A 19,880-nucleotide genomic window follows, 5' to 3' on the forward strand; every position below is an offset into this window, starting at 1 on the left:
GTTATGCTTAACAAAACTCTTTAATTTTAAGTTATCAATTTCATACCAATAATTGTAGTGTATCCCAGAGGTAGGACCTGATCCTGGATTTTTGAACTCCTAAGCCCATCTCCCTATCCATTACTCCAGATTGCCTAATGTCTTACATTTTAAAATAATAATAATAGTACAAAAGGATTGAATACTGAGGTTTTTTTTTTTCCCCTTACAGGCAGCATATATGAAATGCATCACATTTATTTATAGTCATGTAAAGAAGCATTCGGCTATGTTTTTGTTTTATTATTGAATTAGTGCAAAACAGTTTTCAGGCTTTTTTTTTTTTCCCTTGTTAGAGTTCTCTCAAGATATATAAGGATTCCTATCATGAATATACTCGTGTGAAAGAAGAATGCCTAAAAAGTGATGCTCGGTAAGTTTTTAGATTTTTTTTTAAAAGAAAAAATGACTGTAGCTTATGGCTGTTAAGCCTTTTTTTAATTTCTAGAACTTTGCATATTAATATTTATGGAATATTGGCATTGAAGATATGGACCTTTGCTTTCAAGGGAAGCATGGAGTTAGTAAAAGAGCTTTGCTTTTTCCTCCAAACAATTCAGTTCTCTCTTCTCTGGTCAACTCTGAACCTAGCTTGTCAAGTTGTGAGTTCTTTAGGGTATACATGCTGATACTTATTGAAATCTTGCCAAAAAAAAAAATTTTTTTTCATATAAGTGGTATTTCCTATAAAGATAAAAAGTCTGAATCCTTTTGAATGTTTATGGATTTCTTCCAGAAGGCTTTGTAATTTAATATATGGAGCTTGATATGGTGAACACAATGTTATTCATAAATGAGGGGAGGCAAGAGGAGAGTGAACAAGCCATTTTTTAAATGCCCATCATAAGCCAAGCACTGTGCTAAGTTTTTTTTTATAAATATTATATTATTTGATCAACCCAAAAACCCTGAGAGGGAAGGGTTATTAATAGTATCCTCTTTTTATAGCTGAAGGAAACAGGTTACTCAACTAGTAAGTGACTGAGGTCAGATTTTGACTCAAGTATTCCTGATTCCATTCTATTGTGCAGCCCACTATAAAGAGGTCACCATCCATAGGGATTATTAGATCTTGGTCACAGTGGTGAATATTTTTGGTAAACATACATCTCCTTGTTTCATGACTCACATTAGGTTCATTATCAGTGGTCATTGAACAATGCTATTATAATATCTTACAGAAATTCTTTCCTTTATCTAAAGGTGCCTAAAGGTGGTGTTTTGTTCTACAAATTCAGGTGTCTTTTTATAATCACAAAATCATAAATACAATGAAACCTATCTCCTATGGTTTTTTAAAAAATTCATTATAGAATTGTAAAAATGTATTTATTGTTAAATGTCATTTGTGAATGGCTTCTTATTTCCTATAAATAAACTCTTTGCAAGAGTATATTTGTATATATACATGTGTGTAAGTATATGTGTATATATTCGAATTGGTTTTAGATGAATCAAAGATTTTGTATACGTGGGAAAATAGGTATATAGACTGGTAATTATTTGTTTTCTATGTCATGTTTTTTTTTTTTTTTAGGAATAATAAGATGAAAGATTTTCACCATGCCTTTGATATCTTTATCTCCATCCAATACCTTGTATTTTTTAGTCCTTCAAAATCTTCACAATTGTATTTTCTCCAACATGAAACTCTAATAAATATAAATTTGGGTGTATCTAGTTTCTTTCTCTTTGATACCATTTCTCCCTTCTTTTACTAGCATATCTGGCACTGTGGTATTAGGATCCAAAAATGGTATTTCCATTGTCCTTGAGAAGAGTTTATTAAAATGGATTTTGCTTTTTTTCCCCTTGTTTACACTTTCCATTTTCGTCAAGCTTTGAACACTTTGGGAATGACTTTGCTTAATTAGGTGGTTTGCTTAGGGATTCTTTAAACTGGTTTTGCCTTCATTGGTTCACTCTATCACATGATACTGCTCATAATCATTGCTCTTTTTCATAAGATTTTAAAAAAAAGTTTATGTTCTAATTTGTCTTTGGAAATCTCTCTATCTCTAGTACTTAACACAGTGCCTGGCACATAGAAGGTGCTTAATAAATGTATGTGAATTGGTTGTCAGTAAGGCACATATTTGCCCATTAAAGTGCTTTCTAGCCTCTTTATTATGGCAGCTAGTTTACATTGGTGAAACTTCTGGATGAAATTATTATTCCTATTGTTTATTTTTAGCTTTTGGTTTTCATTTCTTTAGTTAAGTTGTTAAATTGTACCTCTCATGTCTTTTACTTCCTTATTTTTTATAGCTAATTCTGATAATGCTTCTGACAAGTGGATAGTAAAACTCTTCACAGAAATCCAACTAAAGGATAACTCCCACAACAATAACAAGTCTTAATATAATTTTTTCTTTCTTGTATTATTTGGCACTCACCATGTCCAGTGCCTACCAATTTTTTTAAAACCAATAATAAAAATGTATATCTTTCATATTATAGAAGTAGAGTCCTATGTCTTTTGCCATTACTTACTATCTAACTTGAAATTGTATCATTAGGAAGAAGAAACTAGAAGCCAAAGTGAAAAAGCTTGAAGGTAATTAATGCTTCTATGATTATGATGAAAAAGTGAATCATTTATATTTAGTGCTGATACTTAACTGAATGATCCATGCAACTTAATTTTTCATGCTGTAGTAATAGATAACTGCATTAACAACTCTGTCAAAGGAAGTATAAATACTCTACTTATCTCCATAATTATAAGAGATTAGAATCTGATTTTAATGTGACAAGACATTGAAATTTTGTTACAGTCCAAATGATAAAAGCATTATAGTTTTACAATACTAGGCAACAATAGAGTAATGGATTTATTTTAAAATATTGAAAGGGATAGGTCTCTCTGGTACTCTTTTCCTGAAGGGAATAGAAGTCACAATTGATAAAAGATAGCATTGTGATATGTATGATGAGAAAGTTATACTAAAACCTTGATTTTTTTTTCCCCCCTAAATATTTGTTAGAAAGAAAAATTGATACCTAAAATCAGAGATCAGCACTTTAAGGTCTGATCTTCATATATATATTTTTTCTTTCTTTGTTTGGAAAAGAAAGAATTAACTTTTTGATCTTTTACATCAAGAGATATGGGGAATTAGTGGAATGGAGTGGAATCAAACCACATTGATAGGGAACATGGAAGGACTTAGACAATTGGAAGGAACACTAGATAGAGAACTGAAATATTGGTGTCTGAAAGACTTGAATTTAAGTCTTGCCTTAGAGATTAATTAGGTCCCCTCCAGCTCTATATCTATAACAGTGATTCCCAAAGTGGGCGTTACCACCCCCTGGTGGATGCTGCAGTGATGGCCACAGGTGCATTGATCTTTTTTTTTTTTTTTCTTTTTTTAAACCCTTAACTTCTGTGTATTGGCTCATAGGCGGAAGAGTGGTGAGGGTGGGCAATGGGGTTGGGGGGGGTCAAGTGACTTGCCCAGGGTCACACAGCTGGGAAGTGGCTGAGGCTGGATTTGAACCTAGGACCTCCCGCCTCTAGTCCTGACTCTCAATCCACTGAGCTACCCAGCTGCCCCCCTACAGGTGCATTTATCTTTCCAATTAATTGCTATTAAAATTTAAAAAAAAAATTAATTTCCAGGGGGCTAAGTAATATTTTTTTTCTGGAAATGGGCCGGTAGGCCAAAAAAAGTTTGGGAACCACTGATCTATAATCTAATGGTTTTCTTATTTGGCATTTTTCATAATTTTTGTCTAAAGCTGGCCCTGCGATACATAAATCTCTCCAGAATTCCAGCCTGGCTCTCCAAAATTTCCTTTTGTATATTCATCCTTTTATGTTTAGCATCATACTATAGTTGCTTTATATTGCCCTATTTTGGATTTGGAATGAAGCATATTCTGGATTAAGATAAGAGAACAATTTACATTATAGCATCTAAGACCTGGCATTGGTCTAGCCATAAACCTTTTAACTTAGTTAAATTTGAAATTTAGATTTGAACTCTTAGAGCCCAAGTAATAATGAGTTTTACCTTAAGATTTTACCTTACCTTAGGGATTATATAAATATTGTCAGTTAATGCATAGGTAGAAAATTCCTGTGTTCTATGTCATTTAATATCAGATTAAGGATATATGGTTTTTATTGAGGAAAAGGCTCTGCTCACTTTTTGCTTCATTTAACACTTTTTCTGTTGAAGCACAAGGGGTAAGATGTTTTTATTTTATATAAGCTATTTCAATTGGTTATTTATTATGTTTTTTGATAAACAGCATAGGATCTACTTTTACTTATTCTTGTAAAAGAGGAAATGGGCAGGGGAGGTGGGGAGGACCAGAAGAATATCTTTGTCTAATGTTGAAGGCCCTGACCAATCTTTATTTTTCTGTAGATTTGATTTTTAATTCTATTGTAGTGCCATACTCTACATTCATTAATGTCTTCTTATAATCAGCATTGGTCAGGCCATTACTAGGGTATTCTATCCAATTTGGATCTTCATGGCTAAGGAAGAACATTGAGAACTACAGATAATCTAATAGATGAATGAAGACTTATTAGTAAAGATTTATTAGAAAAGTTTCAAGAATTGGGATATTTTAGTCCATGGAAAGGAAGGACAGAAGGATGATAGTAACTGTTCCATTAATAACAGAAGTTCTTGATGTAGAGTGACATTCAGTCAATCTCTGAGATCAACATAAGTTGAAATAATTTTAAAATGATGTAAAAGAAATCTTGCAAAAATAATTTATTGATGAAGGTTACTACACATAGGAATTTAGTTTCAGAAGAAGCCTGTAAGATTTCTCCATCCCTGAAGAGTTTTTAAAAATTGGATTTTTGTCTAGAATGATTTGCATATATTCTTGCCTAGATCAGAATAGAATGACCTCTTAAACAGTCTCTAATTCTAAAGATCCTAGTAAAATGTTGTAGGGAAGCCTTTTATCTTAATCTATTTTAAAATACCATAAGTGAAAGGAGAAGAGTTAAATTCATAACAGTCATATACCTGTATATATCTCAAGGATGTGATTAACCATAATAAAGTTGATGACTTTTTTCCCTATTCCCATGTCTTTTTACTCATTAAATAAAGAGGCTGCAGTAAAACACACCGAAGACTTAAAGCAATTGAAAATTGAAAAGAAAACTCTTGAAAAAGAGCTCAAGAAGACACAGGTAATAAATGATAATCTATAAAGTTTCTGGTTTATAGGTTACATAGTATCCTTTGTAAATTTAAAAATATTATTAATATAAGAGAGAGTTCTTATGAGAGCTTTTAATTAAAGAACAAATTTTTAAGAATAACCATATGACAATATAAAAACTAACTTGAAACTTGTAGATTATGCCATGTTAGATGCTTTAAGTTGTTTATGCAATTAATTACCTACATGTTTATATATATGGTAACAGAATGCTGTAACAAAACTTTATTATCTAATAGGAAAAACTGGAGGAATTTCCTAAACAAAATAACAAGAAAGGTAAGTATTCATTTTGTAACTGTATTTGATTTTTCTTTTGACTTAGAATATACTTTGCATTATAAGATTATTCTTTTCTGTTTTTAGTGTTAAAACATATGGGGACCCAGAGTTCCAGTACTGAGCCAATTGAAACCCTAGACAAGAGTGAGTAGCCTTCCAATATTATTTTAATTTTTTTACATAAGTTCAAAAGTATATGTAGCTGGAATTTATAATAATGGTAACCAACATTTATATAGCACTTATTATGTGCCAGGCACTTTGCTAAGCACTTTATGAATTTTATTTGATTCTTATAACAGCCCTTAAGCGATAGATGCTATTATTATCCCCATTTTACAGATGAGGAAACTGAGGCAAACAGAGGTTAAGTGAAATGTTCATAGTCATATAATTAGTATATGAGCTTGAATTTAGACTTAGCACTCTATCCACTGAGCCACCTACCCATTCCTAGAAAATAAGTACATTGAATTATTTGCTGCTATAGGAAAATCTTTATATCATTGATAGCTGGGTGGGGAATGATGTTATCTCGTTTGATCCATTTTTAGGTATGAAAATTCTCATTGGTAAGAATTGAATAGGATTTTCTATCTTATTTGATGACCTTGGGTCATAGGGAGGATAAATGGTGTCATTAGCAGAAAAAAGGGAATCTTATAGACAAAATGTCTTGTTTTTGGACATTTTAATTTATTGTGTCATGTCAGATTTTTAGTAGGTAGTTGGAATAGGTCTAAAGCTTAGAGGTGAGAAGAGACAGTCTGCCAGTGGTCAAACTGGGATTAGTCCCTGATCTCCTGACTTTTACAGTCTCTTGTTCTTTCTACTATTTTATCCTGCCTCCCACTTGGAAGTCATTTGCACATGGATTATAGGATTGAAAAGGAACAGTCTAAAACAAAGGACAAGAAAAATACTTGAGGAATGAGTGTTTAGAATTCAGGCGAAGAGAAAGGAGTTTGCAGGGGAAATAAGAAATGCTTTGAGAGGGAGGGAGGAAGTACACCAAGTACAGAAATCAATGATAGAAAAGATCAAGATGTCTGGCAGGGGCAGCAACCTCAGAAATTGTAAAGTGGTTAAAGGAAGATGAAGACTGAAAAAATGTCACTGGATTTGTGGTCTTTGGGAATCTTCAAGAGCAGTTTCAGCAGAAGGGTAAGACTAGAAACCAAATAGAGTCTATAGTGACTTGATGAGAAGAAATTCTTTAGGTGTAACTATATGATTCTTTGTTAGCATTGCTGAATTGAGAGTTCCTCTATAGATATGTTTTGGACTAAATAATCTCTAGTCTCTTTTAAATCCGATTCAATGAGTTGGAAACATATTTCAAGATGTTTAGCTCGGCTGGAGTTGTGACCTTGAATAAGTCACTTAACCTCTCTTTCCTTAATTTGTAAGATGGAATTTATAATACCATCACGTAGAGTTGTTAGGATTTTAGTGGGAATTGTAGTTTACAGTGTTAACATATAATATACAGTATAGTAATTATGGTGCTCAATATTGTTGTTATTCACTTATTTGTATGGATCCTAAAGAAATAGCTAAGAATTTTTCCAGTAACTTTACCAAGGAACTCTCTAGGTTCAAGAAACCTAGAAATAAGGATTACCTACTGCTACTCAGCCATGCCATGCTTCTGAAAACCTTCCTTGCGGTTCTCCACACCTTAGTCCCCCTTCCTCAGACCAGTGTCCGGTGTACTCTATAAGCTCTGAGCTCCTTTGGCCTCATCTTTGCCAATTCTTGTAATTAAGATCTCTCTCTTTCTCAACTTCGTCTTTATTCTTCCTTTCTTAATAACTGGCTTTTCTACTTCCCAATCCTAAACCCTTAGGCTTCCCTCTTCACCTGTCTGTTGGGAACTGAGTACCATTCACCATTTATTATCTATTGCCAAGCCATGAGCTGAAATTCACATACTACTTACCTCCCCTGACCACATTAAAACCTTTTGTTAATTAACTCAGCTCAGATTTTGTCTCTATGTCCAATCAGGTACTGAAACCCTTCCAGAACTTTGCTCTCCTTTTTTTCCTTCCCTTCCTTCTTGAAACCAATACCTGGCCATTGCATGAATACTTCCAAGGACTCAGCCCTCTCCTTCCTTGCACCCTTCATGTACATGACAGAATAATAAAAGGAATGTGATGTCCTTCTCTAATTCCCTTTCCTCCCATAAAATGTATATATTTTCCCCTTTCTTGAGTGAATTCTCTTTTTTCGTAAACTTAAAATAGCTGTCTACTCCCTATTCATTCTCTTCTCTCACACACACTTCTGGTTGGTCTATAGGACATGAATGGTTGTATTCCTATTCCCAACTCTTGTCCAAAGCCTCTCACTTAGTATTCTATCCTATAGTAGTAGCTTTATCTCATAGCCAGAATAGCCTTGTTAAGTGTTCTACATTTGCCATTTCCACCCAAGTAGAAAAATAAATGAATAATTTTATATAATAAAAACATTCTAAAATATAAAATTCCTTCAAAAATAGGTGAAACATTAATAAATGGATAAAAAAAATTTCCAGAAAATAAATTGGATTATAAAGACTGGGCTTGGTCATGTGATTTAGCTGAAATTAGAAACTCCCTTTAGTGCAGTTTGGCCCCTTCTGTATCACTTATAGTCTCAGAGGGTTGCCTAGAGCACCAAAAAGTCAAGGAACTCACATAGCCAGTTTGGATCAGAGGTGGAATTTGTACCCTTTTTTTACTTTTAAGGCTCTATCTCTAACTTGGATAAGTCTATTAAGGGATACAAAACCACTCTTGAGTTAAACATTTAACATGAAAAGATGAAAGAGTAAGGGAAAGCAAAATGACATCTAAATATTAAACTCTAATATAATAAATATGAAGAATAAGTTAGTAACAGAACTGAAAAGGATGGATATTCTGAACAGGTACCAGTTTGAAAGACAAGGCAAGCAGTACACACATTGAATTAATTGAGATTCCACATGATGCTGAAAAGAAATCTGATTATCAGTCAGTAAGCATTTATTGCTACTATTCTTAACGCCATGCTCATTTCTTTAGATACAAAGGGAAAAAAATGAGAAACATAGCATGTACACTAAGGGGAACCTTGAAGGAAGGCAAGGGTTCTAAGAGGTTGAGTAGAAAAGGAGAAGATTCCAGCAATGAGAGATAGCCAGTGAAACTCATATTAGGCCATTATGACTGGACTCTAGAATGTCTGGAAGGAAATAGTGGAAGACTTGAAAAATCAGAGCAGGTCAGGTTATGTTAAAAAGAACTTTAATTGCCAAACTGAAATGTTTATGTTTGATCTCAAAATAATTGGAAGTCTCTAGAGTTTTTTGAATAGGGAGGAGGTGTGGTCAGACCTGTGCATTAGGAAAATTAATTTTGTAGCCACATGCAGGATAAATGGAAGACGGGAGAGACATGAAACAGGAATAGGATGAGGACTCAAACTAGGGTAATTGTTACATCCTTTCTCTTCATAAATCAGACATTATAGCGGTGAAGCAGTGTGTCACTAAATGAGGAATAAGGGGATATATTTCTGTTGCAAACTCCTATTTAAAAAATAGTTTGTAGAGAAAATTTTTATATCAAATATTGGTCCAATCTCCTAAGACTGAAAGCTAATTCTGTTCTCCTACCTCCAGTTTCCATACCTGTGGAATTTGCACTAGGGCTCTGAGGTGAGGCCATGCCCAAGACATAGCCTCCCCTGGTGAATGTTACTTTCCCAAGAGCAATACCTCAGCTGGCCTAAAGTAGATTTTGTTAAGTGAAGAAAATTTAATGTGTTTTCATATTTTCCATAGGAAAAATAAAACTGCTTTTGAAGGAGCTCTGGCTGTGCATTGACTCTACAAAAGAAAGGCTACAGAATGAAGACAATGAAAATGTCCAAGGTGAAACAAGTTCTTTAAAGGAATATCAGCAAAACAGTTTTTTCTTCATAATAGCATGATTATTCCTATGTTCTTATTAAATAATGTATTTGGCTTTTGGTTTGTCACAGCTTCCTTCAATGATTGTTCTGAGATGACTGAAAAAAAATCCATAAAGGAGTACAAGAAAGGTGTGTATTCAGTATATTCTGTGGGATGACCATTTGACCAAATTTTGTCAGTTCAGTAAGCTAGGTGTTTTTTCATCAAACTAATGGCATCTTCAAGACACAATAATCTAAGTCTTTGATTTAAAACATTTGGGTTCTAGGAAGAAAACTGTCAATAGAACATTGCCACATTTTCCCCTAATTTTGGTTTTAGTCCAGACCTATTATTTTATTGACATAAAGAGATCTCAGCTCAATGAAGAAATATCTTCTACCAATGGACATAAACAATTGTCTTTCAACTTACAAAGTCTGAAGCACTGAGATGTTACAGAAACTTGTGCAAAGTCACACAATCTACTTTAAGGCTGGCTACCTCTCCATGATATCATCCTTACTACTACTTAGGATTTGATTAGTAAAACCCCAGTTTGATTTAATATTTTGAAACAAGACCAATTCCTTATTGGCTAGCTTTTCTATCTGGCCTTTAGTGTTGTAGACAGTATAATTGTGCCCTATGTGGAATATATCCCTTTTCAGAGTTTAAGGTTTAACAAAAATGGCCTTATGGCACTCATATCACTTTCTCTCACTGCCCCTAATTAATGGAAATGGGAGGACACTTCACTTGTAGCTTTTGGCAGCAGTTGTAGGATTTCAGCTAAATTAGTTGATGTGTTCTTAGGCCACTGGAAGTTTATGCATACTAATTATCTTGGACTTGCTGTGGTCAGACTCACCAAGAATAACATAAACATTGTTCATCTTATGCCCTATTTAAAACTGGTTATTTGTATAAAGGTAAAACTGGTAGGAGTTTCCTCAGTCTAGATGTTAGGTTGGATGTGTTTGCCAAATTTTAAAGTAGATCATACAGTATAGAATGTTTTTACCCATTTACAAGTTTGTTTTATGCCCTTTTAGTTCATATATTTAAACATTTGACCCCATGAATAATGAATATGTTTGGAAAATATTTTGAGATATACAGAGATATTTCTAGAAGGACTGGTTTTAATATTTGTTAACACTTAACTTTTTGGTGAAAGGGAATTTTATTAATGATATTTCTGTGAGATGGAAATAAAAACAAATATGGGTTTCTTAATATTCCCATTATCCTTATATATTCATTAGGTAAGAATGTCCATTCTGATTTCCTTTGATCAAAAGATTTTCTCCCTTGTTTGATTATCGGCAGTCTGTAATTTAGTTTAAATTGATGGCAGAAAGTTCTTTTTGATGTATGTTACAAAGCATTTGTATTGGCTAATTTACTATTAGTTAGAGTATTTCAATAAAGGTGGCTGCAGTGTTGGGTACAATTCCCTTAGTGGGAACTTTACAGAGAGAAAAATTGTACCATAACCACACTCCTGAAATTATCTGTCCCACACCTATTTTGGTGGTACAAGGAGTACTAGGCAAGAAGTGTGAATGAATTATCATGATATGGACCTATAAAACTAGTAGACACATAGATCAAACTATATGCCTTCTTGGTGGTTTAGTAGCCTCATATTAATGTCTGAAAGATGATGAACTTATTTATTTGCATAATATTCAATTTCTGAGAGATAATTGTGAAAAGTTTAACTTTTTACTATTCCCCCCCCCCCCAATTAGGTCTTTAATGTCATTATTAGCTTATAGAATTATATCCTAAGATTACAGAAAGACTGACTCAAAACTTGATATCCCTAAGTTTAATTTCAAATGTCTGTCCATAGAAAAGACTGCCAAAGAAAGCACAACATCTAGAAAATCTGTTGAAGATTGTGAATTGTTACCTCCAGTGCAGACCAATCACCTCGGACCTCCTGAAGTGAACACTTGCCTGACGAGCTTTTCTGTGCGGTTAGAGCAGGAGCTCCTCTCTGGATGTAGGCTCTCTGAGGAGGATGGCCCCATATCTGTCAGTGTACAGGATTGCAGTAATGATTCTGCTTTTCACGAAGATAGAAATCCTGAGGTTTTTGTGCCAAGCAGTGGGGAAGATGATAGTTCTGATTCCTCTGATCAGGAAGATCCAGAAGATAAACCACTCATGAAGGATCTGGAAGCCATCTTTGACCTCTTCAGACTCCCTCCACCTCTTCTGTCCCCAGTATCCACACCCCCTCCAACACCATTAGGATGTCAGATATCATCATCATCTCCACTTGCACCTGTAAGTTACACAGTACTTGAATTTGTTACCAAAAACATAGTTGTCTATAACATTAATGCAAGCTAGCTGTGATACAAATGACTTTTTTTTTTTTAAATGTGCCTGGCACTATTCTTTTTTAAAGTATATATTTATTTTGTTAAATATTCCCATTACATATTAAAAAATTAGCATTAATTTTTTTTAATTTTGACTTCTGAATTCTCTCCTCTACCTGAGAAGGCAAGCAATTTGATATTGATTATACATTTGAAGTCATGTAAAATAGTTCTATTAGCCATCTTGCAAAAGAAAGCACAGGGGAAAAAAAAGAAAAATAAAGAAAGTTAAAAAATAGATGCTTCAATATTCATTCAGAGTTCACAGGTCTCTGGAGGTACATAGCATTTTTCATCATGGGTCCTTTGAAATTTTTCTTCATTGTCTTGATGAGGGTAGCTTAAGTCTTCACAATTGATCATCTTTGATCAGCCTTACAATAAATGCTATTACTGTGTATAGTGCTCCCCTAGTTCTGTTCATTTCACTTTACTTGAATTCATAGGAATCTTCCTAGGTTTTTCTAAACCATCCTGTTCATCATGAATGATGTTTTGTGAAACTTATTTTAATGGAAATAACATTTCATGAATATCAAAGAAAACAGTGATAGTTTTGTTAACCATTGTATTACTAGCAAAACTACTTAAAGATATAGGTAGGAATCTTCTCTGATTTTTTTCTTTGAAATTTTTCCTTGAAAATTGAAAGAAAACAAACTAAAACCCAAGAGTCTTATTGATACCAAACATTGGTTTCCTTATAAATCTACACGTTGCTATATTTGTGAAATGACTGGCAATAATTTATTAGATGTGTTTTTAAACAGCCAACAAAAAAAAAGTGGTAATATCCTTGAAAGATTTATTAACTTTAAATTTATTGACTTTTTCAGTCACTTTCATTTCAATTTGTTATGAAACTACAATAAATTTTGCTGTTGGCATTATTTTGTTGTCAATATTCCTTACTATTACTTCTACTATTTGGGAGAAAACCAGCCTTTTTCACATTTGGAGTGGATGTTCTGTCACATTTAATTTTCATAGTACATGTAAATTAGATATTGATATGCTATTTAGAGGAATTAAAAGCTGTCAAAATCTCAGCCTTGAATGAGACTAGGGAGGATGAAGTCTAAGCCAGCTTAATACTTTAAACAATTTAGTGGATAAATAATCATTTGCCTCGATCAGAAACTTATAGTAACATGAAGCTTGCTTCCTGTTCTGAGGTGGCTTATTAAACTTTTTAATGGCTCTAAATGTTAGGAAGTCTTTTTTTTTTAAGATCAGGTCAAAATCTGTTATTCTGATTACTTGCCAGTGATTCTGCTTTCTTAGATAAATTGGAGGCGGCCAGAGCCAGACATACTAATAAAAGAAGGGAGACATAACATCAAAGAAAAAAAAAACTGAATAGAACTAAGTTTATATGTACTTGAGTTCCATGTTAGATACATTGCAATTATGAGGATATTATACTTAATCATCTGGACTACTTAGTTCTAGGGCAAGAGTTCCATAGTTAAGTGAACTAATTCTACTTCCTTCTCTCCTCTACTACTTCTCCCCCTCCAACTCTTCCAAGCACCTTTCTTCTCATGATTATTGGAGGTCTGAACAAGCAAGTGTTCTTCCAGATAAGGGAGAAGCACAGCATTGTCAGGGCGCATGGAAAGATATCTTGGCAAACATTTTAATAACTTTTTTCCATAATCCCAAATTATCCTCCAGAAAAACTGAATTATTTCATTCTGCTTTCACATGCTTTCCCAGCAGTATGTGCCTGTCTTCCCCTAGCCCTTCTAACATTGTTTCTGGGTTTTTGTTCCCCACCCCCAACCCCTACTCCCCACCCCCCATCTTGGTTAATTTGGGCAGGTGAAACCTAGAATAAGAAGAGATTATCAGACACCATCTAGTGTAACTCCTTCATTTTACAGTGGAGCAACCCAAAGCCTAAGGAGGTTCAGTGGCTTGCTTAAGATTATAGATGAAATGAAGTATTAGAGGTAGGATTTCTTTGATGAGCATCCTACTTATCCTGACCTGATCACAAGTCCTTTATGGCACTTAACTGACCTTCTTCTTACCATTCTAATACTCCCCTGTTTCTAACCATTTCTTCTGATTAACCTAATCAAAACATTCCTTCTTAGCCACCACTTTCCTAAGGTATTGTCTTCCCTAATTAGAATTGTCATCTCCTTGAGAACAGGAATTGTGCAGTTTGCTTGGCTTTGTATCCGCAGGGCTTGGCATAGTGCCTAACACAGAGCACTTGATAATTTTTTTTTATTCATTCCTTCATTCCTTGGATCCAAAGCCAGTGCTCTTTCTTCCTTTGTTTTAAACTTATTTATTTTTACAGTTTTATGTAGAAACAGTTTTTGACAACTATTTTCTGACATTTTTGGATTTAGATTTTCTCCTTCTCCGCCTCCTGAGTCAGTTAATAGTCTTTTTATTGGTTATATCAGTGCTTTCATGCAATACATGTTTTCATATTTCTCATGTAATGATAGATGATACATATCTCATATACAATAAAAAACAGATGAAGGAAAGAGTGGAAGATGACATGCTTTGATCTACAGACTCCATTAGTTCCTTCTTTGACTATGGATAGCATTTTCATGAGTCTCTTATGATTAACTTAGAAACTTGCTTTACTGATAATAGTTTAGTCCTTATAGTTGTAGTGATTATATTTGTTGTATTGTAATTATAAAATAAGAGAGATAATATATAATGTATTTTCTCCTGATTCTGCTCACTTCATTTTGCATCAGTTCACATAAGTTTTTCTAGGTTTTTCTGAACTCTTGCTCTTTGTCATTTCTTATGACACACTAGTATTGTATTACAAATATCACAACTTGTTCATCCATTCCCCAAATGATGGACTCTGTTTCCAATTCCTTGCCACTACAAAAAGAGCTGCTAAAATATTTTGATACAGGTAGGTCCTTTCCCCTTATCTTTGATATCTTTGGGATACAGACCTAGTAGTAGTATCACTGAGGCAAAGGGTTATTCATGTTTTATGGCCCTTTGCGTCTGCTTCCATATTGCTCTCCTGAATGTTTTTATCAGGTCACAGTTTGATCAACGGTATATTAGTGTCCCAATTTTCCCACATTACTTTAAACATTTATCATTTTCTTTTTTGGCCATATTAGCCAATCTAATCATATGACTATAAATAGTTTTAATTTCTTCCTCTGTGAACTGCTGGCTGTTCATATCCTTTGGCCATTTTTCAGTTGGGGGATGCTTTGCATTCTTATAAATTTGTCAGAGACACTGGGCATAAAAAATTTTTTCGCATTTGTTGTATTTCTTCCAGTCTTGGTAGCATTAGTTTTATCTGTACAAAAACTTTTTCATTTAACCTAATCAGAAATATCTATTTCATTTTTTATAATGTTTTCTATGTCTTGTTTGTTCATAAAGTCCTAGTTTATTCATAACCAAACTTTTCCATGGTCCTCTAATTTGCTTATGATGTCACCCTTTATTTCTAGATCAAATACCCATTTTGACTTTATCCTGGTGTATGGTGTGAATGTTGGTCTATTACCTTGTTTCTACCATACTGTGTTCCAGTTTTCCAACATAGTGAGTGCTTTTCCCCAAAAGCTTGGATCTTTGGCTTTACCAAATACTAAGTTGCCAAGGATGTTAACTGCTGTGTGTTATCTAACCTAGTCTATTTATCCACTATTCTATTTCTTAGCCAGTAACAGATTATTTTGATGATTACTACTTTATAGTATAGTTTGTGATTAGTATGGCTAGACCTTCATAGTTTTTTATTGATTCCCTTGATATTTTTCACAATGAATTTTGTTATTTTTTTCTATTTCTCTGAAATAATTTTTGGGTAGTTTGATTAGCATGGTACTGAGTAGGCAGATTAATTTAGGTAGAATTGTCATTTTTATTATATTGGCTTGGTCTATCCATGAGGAGCTAATGTTCTTCCAATTTTTTAGGTCTGACTTGTGTGAAGATTTTTGTAATTGTGTTCACATAGTTGCTGGGTTTGTTTTGATAACCATATCCCCAGGGATCTTAAATTGTCTAGAATTATTTTGAATGGAATTTCTTTTTGTATCTCTTGCTGTTGGAATTTATTTGTGGTAAGTACAAATGCTGATGATTTATTTGGGTTTATTTTGTACCCTTTGACTTTGGTAAAGTTGTCAATTATTTCTATTAGTTTTTTTTTTTGGTGGATTTTCTAGGATTCTCTTGGTATATCATCTGCAAAAAGTGATAACTTTATTTCTTCATTTCCTAACTCTGATTACTTTGTTTTCCTTATTACTATACCTAGCATTAATAGTACAGTATTAAATAATAATGGTAATAATGGTCATCCTTGCTTTATTCCTGATCTTATTGGGATTTTAGTTTATCCTCAAAGATAATGCTTGCTGATGGTTTTAGATGCCATTTATTACTTTAAGGAAGGTTCCATTTATATTCCAATGTTCTCTAATGCTTTTAAAAGGAATGGGTGATGTATTTTGTTAATTTTTTTTGCATCTATTGAAATAATCATGGTTTCTGTTGGTTTTGTTATTGATACGGTCAATTATTTGGTGGTTTCCGACTATTGAACCATCCCTGCATTATTGGTATAAAGTCTGCCTGATCATGATATATGATTCTTATGCTATAATGCTATAATTTTCTTTATGGTATTTTATTTACAATTTTTTAATTAATGTTCATTAGGCAGATTGGTCTGTAGTTTTCTTTCTGCCAGTGCTCTTTCCACTGAATTACTGCAGAATGATATCAGTTAGAACATTGCATTGTAGCGGCAGTGTTTCTTTATGGTTATAGAGGTGTTAGGGGCAAGTCTCACTTCTCACAGATGCTGGCTTTGTGTCCATGGGTAAGTCACTCAGCCCTTCACTGCCCTGGCAAGGAACTTGTATCATATAGTTATTGGCCAGTCATAATTTTTCTTTTGAAAACTTCATGTCTTTTGACCATTTATCTTTTGAGGAATAGCTCTTGATCTTGTAAATTTGTATCATTTCAATGCTTCTTGGATATCAGATTTTTTTTAAACCTTTACCTTCCGTCTTGGAATCAATACTGTGTATTGGTAATTCCAAGGGGGTGAGGCAATGGGGGTTAAGTGACTTGCCCAGGATCACACATCTGGGAAGTGTCTGAGGTCAGATTTAAATCTAAGACCTCCCTTCTCTAGGCCTGGCACTTAATCCACTAAGCTACCCAGCTGCCCCAGATATCAGATTTTTATCAAGGATATTTGACGCAAAGATTTTTTTCCCACTTGACAATTTGTTTGTTAATCTCTCTGTACAGATTTTGTGAATGTGAAGGTTTTCACAAATTTTATGTAATCAAAATTGAGTATTTTATCTTTTATTATCACCTTTCTCTTTTCTCTCTCTTTCTCACCATTATTATGTAATTTATACAAAGTACCACCCCATAATGGCTCAAAATATCAGCAAAAAAAGCTTCCACTGAACAACTACTGAGGGGATAATGGGATTTCTCTGCTACTCTGTTCATCTTCATGTTTAGATTTTGGTTCATTATTTTAAATTTGTATAATAGAAAATTCTTTTTGGCTTCTCAATTAAGGAATATATCTAAATGTTGAAGTTCTAGCAACATATAAGCACTGGGTTCTAAATCTGTGAGTGAACTCAAGAGGACACATATGAAAGAGAGAAAGGAAAGAAAAGGCACAGAAAGACACACACACAGATTTTGGAAGGAGCCTTGAAGCCTCTTCAATTCATGAGCTCTCAGCAGCAACATTTTTTTGCAAATCAACCTATTAGCTTAGTAAACACAGTTGATAAGCATTACAATGCTTCATTCAAAGTTACAAATTCTTTTTCCACAAAGATAAGTCAAAACTATTGATACAGGACCTTATTAAATTTCATGATCCTAAAAATGTGTTACAATGGACATATGTGTTTCCTGGAATGTATGAGGGAGCATGGGCCTCACTGAGCATTCTCTGTAATGTATCTTATCTGTAGTGTCCTTTTCCTGCCATGAAGGATGTGCTTTGTATAGATAACAAAAACTGCTTACAACTTAAATTTGAGGAGCTGAGAGTGTGCCTTTTTAGAGAGAGCTAAATTGAGCTTGTTTCCTGCCTTGAGAATTTAGCCTCTAAACTCCAAATCAGTTCTTTCATTGAAGGTTTTCAGTACTTTATCAATCCTGTGGATTTAGTATGATCATAACAAGAAAACTGCCCTTGTAATTATATCCTGCTTTAACTGTCCCCCTGACCATTGTCATGAGGCTCAGCTTTGACCACATTTATAATTTCAGGATTCTTCAGTTCTGATATCTTCATCTAAACAATGAGAAAAATTAGCCTTTTTTCCCTTTTTTTTAGTGAGTCTTAGGTAAAAAAATCAACTTTTTCTCCTCTTTGAAAAAAAGCAATAAAATAAGTAACTTCTTTATAACATATTAATGCTAGCTTTAGACATTCTGCTCAGTGTTAGTGAAACTTCCCAGATTTATGATTTCTGTTGGGGTATTTAAAAAATGCAATCCATGCAGTTCTCCTTTTGTTTTATTTTGAGTCCAACTTATTGTCCATCTCCACTGACTTTCTTACATATAGGTAACAGTGGTAACGGGTAATATAATGGGGTGATTATCTAAGATATAGGTTACTACTAATGGACCAACTACATTGGCAGCAGTTATAACTGAAAATCATGATCTCATGCTCTTTTGGAGGTTTATGGAGATTGTTGCCATTAGCACAGCACAGTGTCATCTGCAAAAAGCAAAGTCATCTATGGAAAGTCTCTTATTTGACCACAGACATCCCCTCTGACAGTTGCAAATACCTTTTATAATAATTTATCTCCTCATTTTATGCTTCATTTGAAAATAACCTGGTTTTTGTCAAGAGTTATTTCTGTCATTAGAACTTTTAAAAAATGTGGGAGATACCTTATTTATGAAGAGTCTTTAAAGGAAGGGCATTTTGCCCTGCTGGCTGAAGGATTTTAAAATTAGATAACAAATACACAGGGGTTTCATGTGGTCTGCTATAAACTAATATTAGTAGTAGTAAAAGTAAAAGGCTGCTTCTTTCCTTTTCATACCTTTGCCTAAGGTTTTCTCAGTGTGTGTGCTTAGTATTATCTTAACACCTTCAAAATTATGTTGCCTCTAATATGAACCTCCTCTGTGGATACTTAGTCTAATCTAGCTGCTCTTCTGGTTTTTTGTTTTTAATTTTGTGTCATTTTTCACTTCTTCATATAGTACCTCAAAGATTAGCATTAGAGTTTAAATGTGGTGAATCCTCTTTGATAACTACAAGAGCCTACTATAAAATTTTTAATACACAACCATTTTTATGTTTATTGTCATCATTCCACTTTACTTATTTGAGTCTCACAAAGATTTCCTTAAACTTGTTTTTCCTTGCTACTTCATTTTTAGTAGAATTTTAAGAACTAATTTCTAATCTAAGGGCTCATCATAGTGATTGATTTACACTGACTAGTCTTCCTTTAGAAATAGTTAATAGTTTGTGTTAGTGTCTTTTTTTTTATCCATTTCCCAATGTTCAGTGTCATAAATTTATTTGATTAGGTCAAGTTAGAGTTACTCCATTTTGCATGGTATCTCCATCTAATTTTCATTCTTCTAGTTTGATATTGAGTCTAGTTGATACAGCTTAAGCAGAAAGGACTTCCACATCAATAATCATTTATATCATACTCTTTAAAATCTAATCATTTTCATTATGGAGTTACTTTATGCTTCCTATATTTAGCTATAGTACATATTGATATATGATGAATTATAGTTTCTTTTTCATACTGATGGTCTTAAAATAGTTATAAGAGCTGCATGAATAAAAATTATTAAGTATCTTGTGAAATGTTTATTGCTTTGGGTTGTACAATAAAACTAATTTTGTCACGTCCTTTCTTTAGCTGCAAATTTTATCTTCTGGTTTTTATTTTTAGGAGAATTGATATGATTCAATTCTTAGTATATTCATTTGTTGATAAGCAAAACTGATTCTTCATACTCTT

General features: G+C 33.5%; 1 protein-coding gene across 1 annotated transcript in view; it reads left to right on the forward strand.

The window, feature by feature from the left end:
* Positions 1–19,880, forward strand: part of ICE1 (interactor of little elongation complex ELL subunit 1) — a 77,755-nt gene that overhangs the window by 18,862 nt on the left and 39,013 nt on the right. Inside the window, exons 6-13 of the mRNA XM_044665368.1 lie at positions 336–412; positions 2,559–2,596; positions 5,130–5,212; positions 5,484–5,523; positions 5,611–5,670; positions 9,344–9,433; positions 9,544–9,603; positions 11,316–11,755. Of these exons, the coding sequence (XP_044521303.1) occupies positions 336–412; positions 2,559–2,596; positions 5,130–5,212; positions 5,484–5,523; positions 5,611–5,670; positions 9,344–9,433; positions 9,544–9,603; positions 11,316–11,755 (888 nt within the window). The remainder of the gene's footprint in view (positions 1–335; positions 413–2,558; positions 2,597–5,129; positions 5,213–5,483; positions 5,524–5,610; positions 5,671–9,343; positions 9,434–9,543; positions 9,604–11,315; positions 11,756–19,880) is intronic.

Source organism: Gracilinanus agilis, chromosome 1 (assembly GCF_016433145.1).
Source record: "Gracilinanus agilis isolate LMUSP501 chromosome 1, AgileGrace, whole genome shotgun sequence".
Classification (NCBI taxonomy): Eukaryota; Metazoa; Chordata; class Mammalia; order Didelphimorphia; family Didelphidae; genus Gracilinanus; species Gracilinanus agilis.